This window comes from Epinephelus moara, chromosome 4 (assembly GCF_006386435.1).
Source record: "Epinephelus moara isolate mb chromosome 4, YSFRI_EMoa_1.0, whole genome shotgun sequence".
NCBI lineage: Eukaryota > Metazoa > Chordata > Actinopteri > Perciformes > Serranidae > Epinephelus > Epinephelus moara.
In genome coordinates, this window is record NC_065509.1 from 27,872,496 (window position 1) to 27,893,056 (window position 20,561).

The window sequence follows — 20,561 nt, forward strand, 5'->3', positions numbered from 1 at the left end:
AATGTTAAAAACACAGTCAGAGTGTGCAAAAAAGTTAATTAAAGGTAAATAATTAACTCTAATGTTTGGTGCAAATTTCATACAACCTAATGTGAATATTAATGTGTGGTTAAAGCAGCAGATCAAAGAGAGTTACAGCAGTTAGCGCGATTGTTAACCTGACTTCCTCGAGATTTTAAAGACACAATTTAAATGCAAAAGCGGCTCAGTTGAAGTTCTGCTGGTTGTTCAGATAAACAGACATCTTGCCTGAATCAATATCCCAAAAGAGGGCGGAGAAAAAAAAAAAAAGTCAACACACCTAAACGCAGATGAGTGGTATCAGGATGAAAAGTTTTTTTTTTTTGTTTTTTTTTTTAAAGCAGCCTGCGACTGGCAGCTGTGACATCGTGGTTACTTGCATTGGATTTTTCTTGTTTTTTTAATGTGAGGTTTATTTTTGAAGCTGTATCCCCAAATCAGTCTGGAATACAAACATGTCTGCGGGCCTTCAGGCAACATGCAAACAGACTGGCAACAATAAGTGGAGCTTTACTTTTCTAACAAATAATCTGTTTATATAAGAAAACTAAATCTAAAGTAAAAATGTTCTTTTATTAAATTCTACAACTGTAAATTCCTGGTTGATTTAAAAAAAAAAGGGGTCGAACCACTTCAATCGTTTCAGTGGTCCACTACTGCACTGTCTTTGATGACTGTATATTGCAGTATGAATATTGACTGGAACCGTGCTGGTGTGGCTCAGGAGCATCTATCCTTCCCTTCATGATCAGTGATGAGCCTCCTTGTGACCTACAGTATATTAATATGCTCAGCAGAAAGAGGCCTCTTGGCATAGGACACGCCAGCAGCAGCCCTTTAATGTTAGCAACTGTCAAAGCTTTGATTTCTGATTGATGAGTAAGGTCGGTGCAATAGCACAACGGCACTACTGGTCATCTCGGCCCTTTTTCCACAACAGGAAACATATCCTTTAACACGGCGAGGCAGCCCTGCCCCTCGGACCCTCAGCAGCTGCAACATCACCTGTTTGAAACTGCATATCTATAAAATACATGCCTCACGGCTACAAATGTACAGAATAAACAGCATAAATGAAACATGTATTGACTGAGCGGGGGGCCAACATGAAGGAAGAAGAGTTTTTTTTCAGTCCACTAGCCAGGATGAAAAAGAGAAATTGAAAACTGGTAGGCAGTTTATCTATAGTGTCACCAACATTGCACAAGTCCTCCTTCTCTACACCTGTAGCATTGGTTATTTCAAAATACGAACATAAAGCATACACACTCAGGTTACAGTTTATTACATACACAAAGCTCAAACATGTCTTATATGACAGCCGGCAGTAAATTCCCCCTAAAATACGGCTGTATAGTTCGTCTGTGCAAGCAGCTTATTACGACACATATTTACGTCCATTGTTAGGATGCATCCTGTGATGGCCATCGCAAATATGACGGAGGAGGAAATCGGGTGACGACATATAAAGAGAACAAAATCTGCGGTGTGTAGGCAGGAGGTCAGGTTGGATAGTTGGGTCAGTCAAACACTGGATTTTCATTGGTCAACTTACATAACATACTATACTTATGTGAGATATGTAGCGTATTTAACTTGCATACGTGACTTAAGGTATAATATGTAACATTTCTGCATTAAAAGTTCAAAAACAACGACATGGATGTTATATATTTTGTTGACTTGTGTACCTACATTACTCAGAATGTTTCCAGTAATGTTCAAACTCAAAGAAATAAAAAGTAGTTTTATTGAAGACATGGCGTGTGTCATTATGGTCAAATCCTCTTCTCCTCAAATCCTCGAGTTGTTCTAGGGGAACATGGAAAATACCAGATATGTCATCCTAAATCCTATGAGATGTATTATACTAAATAACCTTAACACGGCATTTTTTTCTGCCACACAGCATTTTTCCATTAATGGCATGCTATTTAGCAACACAGTAGCAAGCTAATGCGTACAGTAAGCTAATGGAGCACCACATATTGGTTTTCTTTTTTTTCCCCCTACTATATAAAATGGCTAAAATCTCCAGCATAGCACTGGCTATACATGTGTAACAGCAGCAACAGAAAGTTTGCTTATTCACTTGGGGAATCAAAGCGGTTTGAATAAGATGCCTGGCACTGTGTTAGCACTAGCTGAACTCAAGTTGCTACAACTACCTACTAACTGAAGGTCTCTGTATTCCCCCGGGCAAATACCACCACAATAAAGTCTCATTAGGGAAACACTGTTCAACAGGATCATAAAGTTATTTTCAGTATGAATATTTTGACCACAGATAACAGTGCTGGGCTACACCACAATTTAAAATTAGCTGCATAATGTTAGCTACAGTCACTGTATGGGTGGTCAACTAACCTAATGCTAGTAATAATTTAGCAAGATAACATAACATTAGTTTCAGCTATTTCATTAGATTGACATGACACAACATATATGTGTGACTTCACGTACATGAAAAAAAAATTACTCGGCTACAGTTTCCTTGTCTGTGAATACAACAGCTCTCATTAGGGCTGCCCCCTAAAAGTCCACCAAACATTAGTTGATCAGAACGATCATTACTTGGCAAGATTTCGTTGGTCACTTAGTCGCAGAAAAACAACAACAAAAAAACTCCCAAAAAAAACGTGAAACTCCATTAGGAGCTGCGCCTTGTCAAAATAAATCAAAACCTATGTGACTGGACCATGTGGGAATCTAATTTGAAAGGACAGACACAGGAAGTGTCCACACTCAGCAGTCAGACAGGAGTCAGGTTAATTTCCAGGGCTGGTACCTGCGGTTATTCCCCGGGCTAGTTAATAACACATGTCTGACAGGAAATCCAAAGTGTGGGATCATTCTGAGAAGGTGAAGGACGAACCCAAGGTGATATGTAAACTCATCTTCATTGGTCGACTACAAACATGACGTTCATCTGAAAACATGGAAGTAGCTACATGCCCATTAGCCCACAGCGTCATTAACAGGCGGCTCGCTCAGTGTGTGACGTGCACTTGTAGATAAAATATAGGCCTATATTAATGAAGGTTCATTAGTGCAGTTTTGTGTTTCTCTGTAATGTAGCACAGTGTTAAAAATGTTACTGATACTATTCTTTCTCACACCTTCAACTCAAACCATTGTGTTGAGAGACCGTTAGTGACAGAAATTGGATATTGTGCATTTAAGTTACGTAATAAACAAAGTTTTTTTCTGGACCTAACAAAGTAGTTTTCTGTTTAACTGCAAACAATAAGGTTGTATGCTGATAAAAGCATTACATTTATCAAAAACTAAAATTCCTCCTATGGGCTCCCATAGGTGAAGGGTTCTGTATCCAACAGATAATGAATGATGATATAATAAAACACACTTGAAATAATGTTGGCATCAATTAAAACTGAAGTTTTAATTGATGCCAAACAGTGTACATTAATCAATACTTAAAATGCTCTTACATCTGCTTACAGCTACATTACAGTGCGTAATTATATACTGCTTATGAATGCTAAATAGGGGGACTTACATATTTCACAGTTGCATTAGCTGACTGCATTAGTGTGAGCTAGATGTACCAAAAAACTGGCAAGTGATTGGCATGTGCATATGTCTTCAAGGAGCCTACTTGTTGGTGCGACTTTGTGAAGGGTGGAGTACAGTTTGACCCCTACAGCTACAGTTTCACACCACAACCACAGGGAGAACCACACCAAGCAGAAATACACTTTATTAGGTACATCTGTACAATGTAATGCAATCCAACACAACTGTTCTGCCATAAAGTCGACTTTTATGATGCTTATTACGTTCAGTATTTATAGAGGTGTAAATTCAATTATATGTTTTAGCATCAGGTTCATAGTTAGCGGTGGTGTTGTACTGGATCGCATTATCCTCAAAGGTGTAATGTAGTCCAGTGCGACACCACCTTTAACTTTGACTTCAGCAGTAAACATGTAATTGAGTTTACAAATTTACGAGAGAATCAACAAAACCTGAACATACATGTAGAGTTTACAGCAGAGAATTGCACTAAATTGTACAGGTGTACCTAATAAAGTGGCCACTGGGTGTAAATAAAGTCTTTCCACCAACACAAACTAAATTATGGTTAAAATGCATTATTATTTTTTCCCTTTTTCTAATAAATGAGGACGAGCTGACTTGGGGAAAAAAAAATAACTTAACTCAACTGCAACTAATTGCTCCTTTCATCTATCCAATTAAAAGCAGAATTTTAATCCGAGTAGTTTATTTCTTGTTTTGATAGCTCATCACGTGCCACAGCCTTTTAATCAGCACAAAAATGTAAGTATTGCATATTAATTCCGCACTGAGGGATGAGCAGTTATTTACACTGGTGATTTTCATCACTCTCTCCCTGCGCGGGACTCCTCCAGGTCCGGCCCCACGATGACTGGGCCCTAATTGACAGCCACACTGAAGGATGTGTTGGCAAAGCTAGCCTGCTAACTGCTAATATTTTCAATCCATACCCACTCAGGTGTGTATGTGTGAGAGGGTGTGAGGAGGTTGTTAAAATGGTGGCGAGGATCAATAGGATGTTGTTGTTAGTGAGAGACCTTTCAAGGGAAACATCAGTAAGGTGGCATCACAAGTTGTCATGTGTGATGTTTGTGAAATGTATCTGGAATGTCTCTACCTTCAGCTGCCTGTATAAACAGTCGGCGGCGACAGCTCAGCCTCCCTGCATTTTCTGTGATGAAACAGCTCGGTTGCATGAGGTAATCTCACCCTTACCCAAATGAGATGGTAATGCCTTCACTCAGGGAATTCAGCAACACGCAGCAGCACCTAGAAGGAGGCAGTGCAACTCAAATGGGACTAATAATAGAGCCTCCGTTCTCTTAACTCGGAATCTATATTGTACGCTTCAAAAATGAGATCAACTATATGGGTCAGTGGGATTTCTGTGAGAGGAAAAAAAAGAAATAGAAAAGGAGCAAAAGAAAATATGCTCTGCTGACAACAGATCTGAGGAATGCAGCAGCTAATAAGAAAATGATTTGGGCAGAGTAACAGCTCAGAACTTTAATTAACAGAGCTGGTTTTAACTGATTGAAAGGGAATACATGTCCACACTCGTGTGCATGCGAGCCTAATTATTTTCAACCCCTTGATTGTCTAAATAGGCTTTATAAATAAAAGCACAAGTGACTTGAAATGTTCAAAGGAAATTATTTTAGAAACCGAAATGATCAAAGAGCAGTCTTTCATAACTTCTGTGATCTGTGAGCTAGAATACACGGGGACTTCAGTCCTCCACGCTGCTGCGGCCTAGGTTTAACTGTGGAGGACACACACGCACAAGCACACACAAGCACGCACAAGCACGCACACCACTACTCCACCCCCAACATCTGGCTTTATCAAGAGACAATAAAGGATATTTATTAGCCTCCATCTTTGTTGAGCGTGCCCGCACATTACACTGAGCTAATAGAAGAAAACAGCATCAATTAATATCAATATCACATATGATATAGATGTGAGAGAGATAAGATGTGAGATCATCTATAGGCATCCAGGGTGATGGATTTACAACATGGAACAACAATAAATCCGGTTTTATTATTGGAATGAATAATGAAACGTGTTTAGATAATGATGTCAGTGACTTCACGTTGCCTCTGGCATCTTGTTCACATGTGTGTATTACCAACAGCCCACGCTGGTTCCTGATGTGTTTACTCTGTTGCTTATGTTGCTGGCTGATATCTTTACTTTATGTGTTGATAAAAGGAAGTAAATGTACAACATTTCAAAACACATGCAAGAGAAAGAGCACAGTTGGGTACTTACAGTACAGCTGCGCGGTGATAAGCTGGAGAGAGGGAGTGGCGTCTCTCTTTTCTCCCTCCCAGGCTCCTTGGCATTATTCATGACCCCTCGGACATGGTATATTCTGAATTAAATTAATGTACAGAGCATAGTTAATGATGTGTTTGATCAAGTGGTTATAAGTCAAATACAGTACATGCATAGCTTTAAGTGATTAATTTATAGCTGGGGTCTTTATGCTGGCGCTCTTAAAGTTTCTCATATTGTACGCTTTAAAACAAGGATGTCACCGTTTCCACAGCGAGCTCTTCTCTTCCACACACAAGTTTCAGAAATCAGACTGAGTGCTGACCTGGTATCTGTCAAAGCAGGGTGGGGATTTTGTATTTGTCATACAGAAGGCGTTGCATCTCTGAGGGAATATGTTCTTTTTGTTACAGATAAATATTTCTGAGACACACCCCAGTTACTCAGATGAATTGCATAATTCTGTCAATTACATAACTGAAGGAACACTATGACATTCACGACAGCAGCGGTACAGATAATGTATCGTGAATGGAGCTGAGGGCAAGTGCTAATTACCTCCGCTATATCCCACTTTAATAAAGGAGCTATATGAAACGCTGTGTTTTTGCATTGTGATGGATTTTTGATCCCCTGCCTCCTCCAGAAACCTCGAACACAGGATTATTCCCTGCGGACTGAAATAGATGCAGTCAGTTCTGCCTTGTTCTTTTTTTGAAAGTCATCTGTGGAAGGGTGCAAACTTCACAGGTTTAAGTCAGCAGCGATACTGGCGCAGCACTGATCCTGGGACAAAAACGCTGCAGCTGTTCTTGATGTTAAATGTGTTAAAAGTGTCCGTACACACACCTACACATCCTACATACCATTACCATATCATAGCATACATCCGATACAAGGTTAGGCTGCCTCATTGATCATGAAAAAGATGAAGGGATGGTCCATCACTTTCCCTTTGCCACTTTTAAATCCGTTACCTGGGCTCCTCAAAGCAGCACTAGTGGCTAATTACTCTCTCTCTCATGCCCCTCCTGCTCCCTTTAGCCTGTGGCTAATGATAAACTATCCCCATCAATAGTTCTTTAACTTCACAGGGACCTAAATGACACTTTGGTCTGTTTGGATTATTTTATTGATGACTGTAAATAAATAAAGCAACAATGCATTTCTTCCTGTTGCCTCTGTGCCGTGAGAGTGCTGCTGTCTGTGTCGAGCACTTTAGGGTCAAATCACATTTGTCCCCTCCATTAATGTCACAGCCTTAAAGCAACATATCATCACAGTGCGGCGCCTGGCCTAACTGTAATTGAAAAGGCCCAAGGGGAATTCCTGGGTTGTGTGTGGGGGCCCCCTAACCCCCGCCACCCTACATCCATCATTGTAGAGTTAGGCCCTAGGGTGTTCTTGTAACGCTGGAGGTTAACAGTGAGATCGCCATGCGTCCTCACTTACAGCTCTCTAAAATGTGGCCCCCATGGGCCCCCCCAGGACTGCCACAAACACCACGCACCAGCTGAAAGCGACATACAGCATCATGTCAAGTGCATATTAATTTGACGGCCACATACCAAGGACTGCAAGCTCGAGTGCGTCAACACATCCATGTTCAGCGAATGGATGCACTTCAATGGGGATGTGATCAGAAACAGAATCCTTCCTTCAGATGTTGAGTTCACAGGCTTGATTACACAGCCGCCTTGCAATGCATACTGCAACAGATAAAATTAAACACTCGCGATTACTCGCCGCTTTGAAACACCCTGGACCGTGATCAATGTGATCTCTTTTTTAAGTTAAACCTCAAATGACAGAGATTTGAGAAATCATACAAAAAGTATTCAAATGCAGTATCGCACAACACACCAAATTGTTGCTAATGAAATGTGATAGTTTTGAGAGACGGCAAAGACAACAGGCACTTAGGGTCTCTTTGCACTGTTTTTGTAAAATCTAAGGCATTGTGCTCTTTAGGCGTCGTGATCAAAGCGTTTATAACATTTTCGAACAAAAGCTTCAAATGCATCCAGTAAAATGTGAATTATTAAACAGAGGCTCTAAAAGTCTAACTGATAATTTCTTAGAGATCATATACTGCCGAACTGTAAAGAAGCACAGATGAAGATAAAGGCATCAATTCTTGCTCCAGTGTGCAGATTTAAGCATATTCATCTGGCTCTTCACATACATGAAAGCTACCAGCTGCCCTTGCCAGCGAGTGGAGGACATTAAGGCTCAGCCTGGTTGATCTCTGATGACAAGGGTCTGGAGGAGGGATTAGAAGCAAGGGGACCAAAGTAATGGTCATTCCCTTAAAAGGATGGCACTGCATCTCATAGGCCTGGAGCTTACAGGAGTTGAAAGATCTTCAAAGGTCTGCTCACCCCACACAACCTACACTAACTCCCCCCAAAAAACCTTGGATGTATGAATTTTGAAAGATGTGGACTTTTAAAATATTATTTATTTTCCTTTTGCATTGCGACAGCCCACAACAAATACCGCAGGCTCTATCTTAAAACTTTCACTCTCAGTTTGTTGTTTACGTGCCCTATGAGATAATCATTGTCAGTCATTTGGTTGCCTCCTGAGCTTCGCAGCTCATAGGAGACCATTAAAGTCTCCATGATATCTCAGAAACTGGCTCATCACAAAATGTCAAAATATCTGTTACGTAAGGCATGGATAATAAATGAAAAAAAAAAAGGACATCTTTTTAAGAACCATCCACAGGGGTAAATTGCAATGCATCAAAAGACAAATATGCATTAGATATGAGGATAGGCGGGGCCTTTCCCTCTATCCCACAGCATATCGGCTGCTCAGCGATTCTCAGTTTTTTGGCGAATTCTGCAACAATAGTCGGAGAGCTGAGCGTTCGAGGGGCTTGGGCTTAAGTTGACAGTGGAGCGACCGTTGGGGAGAGTGAATAGGAGCCTAGTTTAATAAGCCCTGGTACAGGCTGGACTACACAGGGGGCTGGCACCGCTGAAATCAGAAAACTGCAGTGCAGATGAAGATGAGAAAGAAATCTAAAGGATCAGTGTGGTTAAAGCACAAGAGCACAGTGCTGCGACTCCACATTGCTATTCACCATTTTATGGTTTGTAAACACATGAAACATGTGCATATAATTGTAGTGATTGCATTGTCTTACATAAGAGCCCCTCTTCTGATGGTAAAGCTTATTAATTGTGAAGCTGTCAAATTAACACGGGCTTAGACATGAAACAGATTACCTTACTAATGTTCTCACAGAGTGACACGAGCTACACACTCTGTTGTTTTGTCTTATTGACACTTCTATTATATATTGTTGCATCTTTTCTTTTAGAATCAATCTTTGTTCATTACAATTGCCCTCAGCATGGTTAGCATCATTGACGCCTTGATGCCAAAGCCCTCAGTAGCTACCAGTCTCCAACTGGAAAGAGAATGTGAAGAAAAAAAATTAAAGCAGCAGTGCAGCTGCATCCAGTTTACCACGTGGGGTTGCAATTTTCCATGGAGAGAGGGGCAGTGTACAGAAAAGACAGATATATATGAGTCAAGTTCCATGCATGTTTGGGGGGAGAATCTGGCGGAGGACACCTACTTACCATGGAACCACACTGGCAGAGATTAGGGGGCCATCATGAAGGAGCCATAGAGGGTGAAGATAGCCAGGAGCTGCAGGGATAGAGATAGATGAGACGGAGGAACAAGAGGACCTGGCAAAAAAAAGGGGGGGAGGGGGGGCACAGAGGGGTGGATGAAAAGAAAGCAAGTTGGGGAGCAACAGCACCACTGGCTTTGACCTGGGGAAGATGGGGGGGAAAGCCAGAGATCCAATTAAAATCGCACTTGGNGGGGAGCAGAAAAAGAGGGGGGGGGGGGGGGGGGCACAGAGGGGGGGATGAAAAGAAAGCAAGTTGGGGAGCAACAGCACCACTGGCTTTGACCTGGGGAAGATGGGGGGGAAAGCCAGAGATCCAATTAAAATCGCACTTGGTCAGTGAGAGTCAACGCTGACACAGCCTCTCCAGCCCGAGCCGAGTGCTTAAACCGTACTTGGAAAAAAGTACGAGAGCCTCACAGTGTAAGTTACGCAAGATGTCATACGTGGTTATGATGATGCATAAAACCAAAGACCTGGTGTGACAAAGCAGCCCACCCCCTGGTACACAGCTGGGGCTCGGCCCAAGTATGGCATAACAGACAGGCAGGGGGGCGAGATGGCAACCGAATGGATCCCAAGGTGAAATGGATTTATTTACATTAAATTGATGTATACCCTGTATACTGTTTCCAAAATGGCGCCTGCGCTTGTTGCTAGGCAGAGAGCGCAAGAGTAAAGATGGCGGCGGGCAAATGGCAAACTGGGAAGCGGAGGTCTAATCAGTTGTGATTACTGGGGGGAAGGGTGTGGCAGGGTTCAATGATTATGGAATATTACCACAGCTTGGTCAGAATACACAACGGGAAGCTTACATGCTGGAGTCGGAGACATTTTAGGTTGCTGCCTTTGGCTTCATACACGTCCTCAGAAAATCAGTTCTCCACATTGCAAACACAGAAGCCTCTCTGAGCACAAAATAATGTTTGATCACCTCCATTGTGATTTCTGTGGAGAGATTTACTATTTTTAGAAATAGAGGACAGGAGGGCAGAGTGTGTGCATACAATAGTTGGGGTTTAGAAGATGAGCTCTGAGATAGAATATCTCCTGATTACTCTCAAAAAATTGATATTACAGTGACACTAAAAGCACTTGATGCAAGCTATTGATAAGGTTACAATACAAGAGGAAGGGGTCTCATAAATTTCAGTCATCACATCACTAAAGTACACTGATCAAAGCCAACCCAGTTCACCTCAATTTTCTGGAAGAAAGAAACACTTCACAATTGAAATATGTTCCAATATCAACCACTTTAAATCCTCTATCTTTGACCATATCACACCACTTACCACAAAATCTTCAACTGCATAAAAATTATTATCTATATCACCCTGAGTCGTACCAGCGCAGACAGGTACACATACTCATCAGCAGAAACATGGATTCAGTTCAAACTAGTATTTGTCGTTGTCAAAACTGAAACCCAGATAATGAAATTTGTGGATGGTTTTCAGAGAGAGACGCCTCACGGAAAGCCAAAAGCGAAATTAACTGCAGTCAAACTCTGAAGGGATTTGCAAAATGCATCATCAAAAATATCTGACTGTCCCTAAAGATGCATCCCCATGAGTATCGTGTGCAACATACACTTTTAACCAGCACACAGAATGCGTAAACAAGTTCATCAGAGCTTTGCAAAATCTGGAGAACAATTACAGCGTAATGTTTCGCTTAAAAACATGACAGAGGATTAAAACCGTTATGGGATTTTTTTTAAATGTTTTTTTTTTCCCTTAAATATAGAAGGATGAATGTTGCAATAAAAATAATACGAGCGTCTTGTAGGCTTGTCTTGATTGTGTTTTGTTTTACAAATAGCATCAAACACTAAAACCAGCATCTTCTGAACTTCCAAAGAGCCTGAAGTGTATTAATATGGTCGACACAGGAAGGAAAACATCTCCTAATACAGTCTTGGAGCATTCACCCCTTGTATTTTTGTGGCCATGCACACAACTGCCCCTCCATCAAATCCTCTCACTGGAATAAAGAACATCCTGATTACAGCTAGTTAGCTGTCAGATCACTGTAAGCATATATTTCAAAGAAATGTAAAATTAATGCACTTTTGACCTGATATCCTTTTGAAACGTGTGAGGCAAATTGGTATATATAATGGCAGTATTCATCCGTATGTTTAATGTTATAAAATGCTGACATCCATACATGCAGGTACAAAGTATAAAGCGTTGCTGGCAGGGGAGCTGAGGGGTTTTTATTACCTTATTCATCATAATTGTGACCTGTTTGACCTCCACAATAATTAAGCTGGATGAGGACAGACACTGTGTACATCTTTAGCTGTCCCATTAACTGTACTTAAATCTGGTCACTCACTTTCCAATCACTCTCCCTTTAAGTATTGTTAGAAAGAGAGGTGTAATTTCTGGCTCATGAAACAGGCAGAATGAGCTGTGTGACAACAGTAACTCACTACACATGAGTTCTGCACCAGGACTAAATAGTGAAACTGAATTCCAAGCTCTGCCGAGAAAAAGACAGGCTTCAAACAGGAATCTGCTCAGCTTATTTCTCTGAAATAATGAGGTGTTTGTTGACATTTACATTCCACAAGGTACAAAAACACAACCAAAAACATGAGCAAATATGTCAGCGAAACTGCAGCTTAGGTGAAGTGAAGCAAACATGTTGCTATTAGGAGTTTGTGCATCCAAAAACAGAAAGCTAACATCTTTTTGTTTGGCTTTTTTACCCCCAAAACTTTCCCAACTTTTATTAACAGCCACATTAAACAAAACACCACATATCTGTCTTCTTTGAGTTGTTTGTGATTTTTTTAAACAGTGAAAAAAATCTATCAATTCAGACTCAAAATGAGGAGCTGAAATTATTTGAATTTAAAAGCCTTTAGAGAGTGAATAAAAGTTTTCTGGTTTGAATAGAGTAATGATTGGGGATAAAAATTGAGCATTTATTTGTTAGTGTTTGGACAATACAATATTTTGGGGTTATATGTGTGTTTGCAGCTTACTTACCTTCAAGGTAAGATTTGAAGGGTGTGTGCGCGTATGTGTGTGCGTGCGTGCGTGAGCGACAGAAATACAAAGAGGGAGGAAATCAAATGAAAAGATAAAAACTGGTTATTGGATGTAAAAAAAAATGAGCAAAAATTGCTTTGAAGTGGTTGCAAAATGCACGCGAGGACGTGTCTCATTGAAAAACATTGAAACAGAATGCGCGTGACCTTGGGGCAAATACACCTGTATCCAAAAACACGCGCATTAATGGTGCAGCTAAGAAATCAGATTGTAAAGTGGACGCTGTTTGGTTGTGAGAGGGCCGGTTGTTTTTTGCTGTGCAGAGTGACCATCAGATTTTAACCACATTTTAGTTTCTCGCGTGTTTCTGGTCACACACACACAGTCACACCGGTGCAATAACCTCTGAGTTGCAGGCCTGACCTGCTCCTGCAACTATAAGCACACAATATGATCTTCTGCAGGTGAGAATATCCGCCATGTGCATGCGTTGCATTAGTTTGCACAAAAATCGCAAACCTGCAAATCTGACGTGCGCCACTAGAGAGAATAAAAATTAGAAATAAAGCATAAAAAAGTGAGATGAAAACGCATTGATTGGGTTTAACCACACACGCCTGATCAAAGAGAATATAGACACTTTAATAAAATATAGAATACATAATTAATTATACAGTAGGCTTATGTACAGTAGAACTGTATGCTAATTAAACGTTTTTAATAGTATCACGAACACTGGTTTATGCTCACACTGGTCTTACTTTGCACAGAAATGTGAAATATACATATAATACAAACAGGAATGTGTAATGAAAAGGGAAACTTAATCAAGAGGAGAGGGGAAATAAAAACCTACTGAGCCTCGCAGTATTTTAATTACAGACAAATCATGCTTCAGGCCCATCATCACGTGTTAGGTCCCAAAACTTCACTTGAGAGAGGGAAATTCAGATATTTATTATCTTGCGACATACATAAAGACATGAATAATGTTTCTATCTTCCCGACATACATTACATCTAGTTTACATTCAACAAAGACCCCTAAACTGAGGGCTACATTCAGCAAGACGCCTCCTTTCACTTTCCAGTAACAGCCTAAAAGTTCAGAAGACTTCCCATCAAAAAATCCTTTGTCCTTTTTTTGTCTCACTTATAAGATAGATATCTTTAATAATTATGCAACACAGCGAACAATTAGGCATATACACTTTGTAAAAGTTCCTATAACCCACAGTGGGGGAGATATGGCTATAGGCTACGAGCCAAACCCAACCGAACAGGCCTCACAACAACAAATAAAGCTCGCCACATTTCGCAATGCAACATTTCAATAGGATGACTCAGGACGTGTCACAAAATATTTGATACAACATTCACAAAAAATACAGAGAGTAATAGAGACACTGGTGTAAGTTTTTAGGCTATAACATGGAAAAAATAGGCCCGAGAAAGAAAAAAAAAAGCTGCAGGTCGTGGCGCATGTGTCCCAACAGGAACTCAGAGAGAGGGGATGTTGTTACATTGCTTTGGTGGGAAAGAGTCCACGCCGCTGTGGCATGTGTACCATCCATTGACGATACTTTTCTGAAAGGGAGAAGTGGAGGGGAAAGTCCGTGAGCTCTGGGCGAAAGTGTGACCCGTCTGTCCGCAGGGGTACTGGGAGGACTGGGACCTGTAGTTGCCTCTCTGTAGCAACAAAGGGTCCAAGAGGGGCTGTGACCTGTGCGCGGAGTAGTCCAAACTGCTGTCAAACGTGTGATGGAAACGTGACCTCGGGGTCGACTCGTCTCGACTCTCTGGGGACAGGGGGACATCTTGGGTGGAGGTGGGGGGCTGAGGAGGGCTGATATGGGCTCCATCCGGGACTCGGGTCGACCTGGCCTCCGCGATGTGACCCCCGTCGCCGGGACGCGCGTCATCGCTTTTGGGGACCTGGGCCTTGTTGCAGTGCAGCTTCATATGCTTTCTCAGGGAGCTCGGGTGGGTGTAACACTTGTCGCAGCCCCTGACCTTGCACATGTAGGGTTTGTCACTGGAGTGCACGTGAGAGTGCTTCTTTCGGTCGCTGCTGTTTGCAAACCTCCGGTTGCAGCCCTCGAACTCACATTTAAAAGGTTTTTCACCTAAACGTGCAAAAAAGAGAAATGACGGCGAGTTACGAGAATGCTTACAGGCCCGTGCATGCTCTCCCTATGCTCTAACACTGATCCTGGTGCACTCCATACCACCATGCTATTAAAACAATGAGCCTGCACACCCAAAAAATGCACATCCAGGCTTCACTGCGAAATGACTATCTGATCTCCATCTTTCAACCAGTGACTCTGCAAACACACAGCCGCTCCTCAGCCTGTTGGTTAGACATGTTTAAAAATGCCACATTTTTACAGTAAATTATTACTAATGTGCAAAACTAGCAATGAGTCATGAAATTACAGAGTTCAGGCTAGTTGCTGAAACTTTGCTGCAGTCCTGCTCGCAACAAGTGAGGCGTTTAAGTGCGCAGTGACTCAACAAGGCTGCAGTTAAACATGCATTAGATTATGATAAACCTGCGACAGCGAATGCAAAGATTTGTTTAAATGGTTTTATCATGCGTAGAATGAATTATGGCTATCAAAATGCTAATTGATCTTCTAGCACGAAAATGCCTGCAGCTGTGCACTGTCCCTCCTGCACACACACACATACACTCAAACACACACACACACACTCACACACACTGATGCAGCGGACAATTAGACTCAAAAATAAAACTTCCTGTTAAATCATCATTTTGCAGGCCTGCATCTTAAAGGATGTCTTTTGGAATTAAATAAAAAGTGAATATATTTTTCTGACATAAATTATGTCTAATTAGTGACACACTACGCATGTGCAGTAATAACAAACGCCATTAAGCGTCCCCCTTTTCTGTCTCTATTCTCTTTGCTTTCATTAGTAAAACAATTTAACACCACAAGTAAAAGGGGGCGCCTAATAAATATTTTTTCCCCAATCTGAAGCCTCTCTTCTTCCTCAGAGGGCCACTCACTTCATTCGGTAATTATATTTTAAATTTAAATGCCTGCATTTCAGTGTACTTTGTGAGGTCACTACTGCAGTCCCTGAAGTGTGTGTAGAAATGAGAATAAAATCAGATTGTGCAGTAAAATCTTTTTTTGTGTGTGCATAGGAGGAAGAGCCCAAAGACAGTCACCGTTTTAAAATGAAATGCATTTGATGGCATCATTTCACAGTGCTTGGTGGCAACTAACAGGCCCATCAAAGTGGTGTAAATTAAACGAGGGCAAGGCCATAAATAAATCAGCTTTTTTTTTTTTTGAAATGTGACTCATTTTGTTTGTATTTATAGTCATCTCATTTTGCTGACTGAGGTCATCTGTTCGCTCACCTTTTGATTTCCCACCGCATCACTGTGTGATGTGCTCTGTTAGTGTTCCTGAGTCCCTGGGAGGCACAGGCAGCGTAACGGCTACGTCACAGCTCTCCGGTGTCCCGGCATTTATTTAATAATTTCACTGAATGAAGTGGGAGAGGCACCCTAACCACTAGGCCTGCACACCAGGCTCGTTTGTAACTGGCTTACTACTACTCATCTGTGGTGCCTTCACGGAACCTGGAGGTGCTTTTTTCTGCTGCAAACAGCAGGCAGTGACAGAGACGGCGAGAGGCAGCGAGGAAAGCTTTGCACAAAAACAGTTTTAACAGTGGAGGCCCTAAATAACACTGCACAGTGATAGCAACAACAGGAACAATAATAATAATAGTGATAATACAAATAATAATAAAAACAACAATAATAATAATAAAAAATAATAATAATAATATTAGTGTGGCAGAATTGGCAAACTTCTATTATCAAAAATAAAATAAAATAAAAAAAATCACATGGATAAACATTTTAAAAACTCCTAAATGTTAATGAAAGAGTTTGTTTTAAAGTTGAAAATACAGACCACATTTTTATTAAATAATTCAGCTATCATTGATATTAATTGATTATTATTTTTATTATTATTGTTATTATGTCATCATCAATATTATTATTATTATTATCATCATCATCATCAAATTGTGTGCTTCATCATGATCATTAACTAACCTGTGTGAGTCCTCTTGTGGATCTTAAGATTTTCTGATCTTGCAAAAACTTTCTCACAGCCGTGAAAGGGGCAGGGAAAGGGCTTTTCCCCTGTGTGGACTCTGACGTGGTTCACCAGCTTGTATTTGGCTTTGAAAGGCTTCCTGTCTCTCGCACAATTCTCCCAGTGACACACATACTCAGAGTGGTCTGGTCCTCCGACATGCTCCACTGTCACATGGGTGACAAGTTCATACATGGTCCCGAAGGCTCTGGAGCAGGACAGCTTCCCAGCCCCCTCTTGGCCGTCACTCCACTTGCACACCAGCTCGTGCTTCACTGTTTGTTTGGAGCACCTGAGGAAAGCGTCGCCTCCTCCACGCTGAATTGCCATGTTGAGGGGCTTGTACAGACCCAGGAATTGGGAGACAAGCTGCTGGCTGTTGCCCTTGGGGTTGATGCTTTGCCCATAAGGGTGAGTCCGGCTGAGGAGGTCGCCAGGTAGACCCAGCATCATCTGGCTGCCGAGGTCTCGGGATGCGTCGGTGGAGGCGTGGGCCTGCTCCTGATAACTTGAGAAAAAAGCATGGCTCCTGTTGTCTCTGTAGCCAGGGAAGTCACGATACCTTCCAATCCCGCCATGTTGGTTAGTTCTTGATGCCAGTTGATCAGTGACGGGTGGCATGCCGGCTCCAGAAAGATTGGCTCCAATGATAATGCCCCTAGGGCTGTGCTCTAACCGGTGGCTGGGGTATCCAGCGTCTGAAAAATTGGGAACCGAATGGTCAACATATGCACTGGACCTCGTCTCGTGGTAGTCTCGCAAATTGTGCGAGGGGCAGAGTTTTAAGGAACTGCCAGTGGGGAGTCCCATGTGCTCTCCTGCCAAAGGTGGCAGCACCACGCTGGGTTCAGTATTGCTCTCCCCGGGGTTGACGCAAGAGAGAGGGCAGCCACTAAACCTCGAAAGGCTTGTCATGTTTTGTTGTGAGTTTGGCTATGAGTTTGCAAAATCAAACCAGTTCAGCACTCAGGATACACCTAGAAATCCCCTCTCCATTTTCCCTTGTTTGTATATCATCTGCATGTGAAATTCTTGGCCGTGAACTTCGCAGAAGTAGGAACCAGACTCAATTTCGTTAAAGTTGGTGTGAGTCCCATGCCGTTCACTTTGCCCTCTTGATTTGTGGCAATAACCGTGGTAGTAAAAATGCTTCGAAACAGGCCATGGTGCAATATAAAAGCACAGCAGGCAAACCTGCTTTTAAAAAGGGAGCTTTGGGATTGGTTGGAATGCGCCGTGATTGACAGGCGCTGGGTTTGTTTTAAAAGGGACACGCAGGCGTTCGCTGCACGACTCCGTTTTCAAATATCGCAGAGAAAATGCTTTGAAATGTGCCGCGATACTTGCAAATATTGCTGCCTCTTTAACTTCAGGCGCCTTCTCATAAGACCCCTTCTCTAAGTCTCTGCATATGAGGGGAGAAAAAACCGTGGAGGTTAATGTGTAATACTAATCATCTGATAAAAGTCAAGTGATTAAAGTGCAGACATGAGCAAAACACAAGACTATCACAGCCCATCTACCAGCTTTTATTGGGCTGCAAATCTTGCCAAAGCAAATGTCCCGCTCCTGCCCTGCAAGAATAATAGAGAGACTGGCCATAGCGTGTCCAGGCCAATTATTGTCAAGACTTTCATTTTGAGCTGAGTGTCACATCTGAAAACAGGGAAACTTACAGGAAACTAAATCTAATCACCAAAATCACTTAAAATTATTTAAAAATACAAATAAAGCCTTTGTGCGTCATAGGAGTGCATGATCACAAAGTTTAAAGCTGTATTTTTTTTTTAATTCAACACAGTTTACAGATCTCTCATGGTGGTAAGAGTATCTCTGCATTACACTTTTATTTTATAGGCTAGTGCATGCATTTTTATAAGGGCGCAAAAATACCTCATGTACAAAGAAAAATAAAACTTCTATAAAGCAACAAGTAGTTCTACATGAAGCACCGGACATCTAAAATATCATTATTGGAAAAAAAAAGTTATTTCAGCTTCAGTGTCAGAGGGGAACACTGCAGAACAGGATGTACTATTTTACCCTTAAGCCCAACGTGAAGCCTTTCTACACATGCACCCTTTTTTCATTAAGCTTTAATAAATTAATAATCATGAAAAGTGCAGCACGCGTCTTGCAGGCTTTTGCACAAATGTAAAAAATGGTTACGTAAAATGTAAATGCTGGAACGTGACAAACAGCAGAGCAGGACCCAGTGTTCCTGGGAAACTCTGATAAACTTTCCTACTTTGGGGTGCTGTGAGGACAGCAGCTCCAGGCTCTCCATGCAGTGCAGCACATATTTCTGCACGTCTCCTCGCTTTGACGCGGCTCTGATTCTATCAGCGCACTTTTCTTCCCTATACCTAGGACCAGTTTAACCAAATTCTTTTATCTGTTGCTTTTATTTAAATCTACACGACGTGGCGTGGGCTCCGGACTGCAGCTTAAAGGTTTAAGGTGGAGAAGATTTTTTTTCCAAATACTTAGCTGGCAGAATTTTCCAACCTTTTTCTTAAAAAAAAAAGAAAGAAAAAAAATCCGTTTCCACATTGTTATGCTGACGTCACCTGCAGTGGATCCTAGGCAGAGACAAAGCAAGGGGGCCCACTTGACATTAAGTGCCGCAAAATAGTAGACATGCCCAGAACTGGCCTAATTCCGTCATGATTGTAATGGACGCTCATGTTTGTCAACCTTTAACCCGCTGCATTTCCGAAAATGATTGAGGGCTGAAGGCCAATAAACCGAAAGTTTCCAATCTGTCATTCAGAAAGCAGAAAAAGGGCTGACAGACCTGCGCCCCAAATCAGCCCTGCTCCTCATCTGCAGCAAGAAGGCAGAGGACTATCAAGAATAATTACACTTATATGATTAATAGGCTATTCAAGCTCATATTTCTGACAGCAAGTGTATGCTACAGGCCTATTCCATAACTAGCTTATACTGTAATATTTTGCACATAAGCACTGACAATATTTAAATGCACATAACATCTAAATGTGCTTAAATGCTCAAATAGTCCTAAATGTGATTATAACTTAACCAGAGTTTAGCCTGATCAGCAATTTCCCATAAATTACAAATCTATTAATTCAACTGCAAAACAGCATGGAAGTCAAGCAAAAACAACACACACAACTAAAAGAGTGTGTGTATTTATTTAGTGTGTTAATATGTTTAAAATTTGCCAAACACGTTCGACATTATTCCTATGAAATAAAAAATCTGTTAAAGTGGTGTGGTTAGCTTCACAGCGAAAAACAATACATTTATATTAGCAAATCTGTGCTGCGATTATTTATCACTTGGTTTGTCATGTTGCTATAACAACCATCCAGTTTTATTTGTTAAATTTGATAAAACACGCCAAATTTGTGACAGCATAGCATTTTTAATTGGTAAACTATGCATTTAAACTTCAGTTTAAATATCAACATTGTAGCCAGCTCCAGCATTTTGACATCTGCAATCCCCTCCAAGCCTTCAGCATTATGAGATCGGTCATTTATGTTGGTTGCTTGACAGGCCAGACAAAATCCTAGTGACTGTTGCACACAAAATATCACTCCCAACCATCAAAACACTCATGTCAGGAATAGTCTTTATGTCCATAAGATCCCAGTCAGTCCCAGTGCGGTGAATATGGAGCAAATGAATGACAAAGGGGCAATATGCAGAGGTGGAATCAAACAGGAGTGCCAGTCAGAGGACCAGAGGTACAGTGTGGCATCATGCTGCAGACTGGACTGAGAATTCTACTAATTTTATTTCTGCAACGCGGGGTGTCGATGAGAATTCTTCTTCTGAACCAACGTGAATTTTTTTTTTTGAAACTATATTTTGTGTATGTTTATCGCACAAAGCCGATAAACACACACACACACACACACACACACATATAAATGTA

General features: G+C 41.4%; 1 protein-coding gene and 1 long non-coding RNA gene across 2 annotated transcripts in view; both read right to left on the reverse strand.

Annotated features, from left to right (window-relative positions):
* LOC126388995 (uncharacterized) overlaps positions 1-20,561 on the reverse strand; it is a 110,814-nt gene that overhangs the window by 17,166 nt on the left and 73,087 nt on the right. The window contains exons 4-6 of the long non-coding RNA XR_007569798.1: positions 9,441-9,551; positions 7,413-7,553; positions 5,839-5,941 (exon numbers count right to left, since the gene is read on the reverse strand). This is a non-coding gene — a long non-coding RNA (uncharacterized LOC126388995). The remainder of the gene's footprint in view (positions 1-5,838; positions 5,942-7,412; positions 7,554-9,440; positions 9,552-20,561) is intronic.
* On the reverse strand, positions 13,111-17,770 carry zic6 (zic family member 6). Its single transcript, XM_050042411.1, has 2 exons — positions 16,609-17,770; positions 13,111-14,626 (listed from the first exon to the last, which is right to left on the reverse strand). Exons 1-2 carry the CDS (start codon positions 17,564-17,566, stop codon positions 14,001-14,003), a joined length of 1,584 nt encoding a protein of 527 aa, XP_049898368.1. The 5' UTR covers positions 17,567-17,770; the 3' UTR covers positions 13,111-14,000.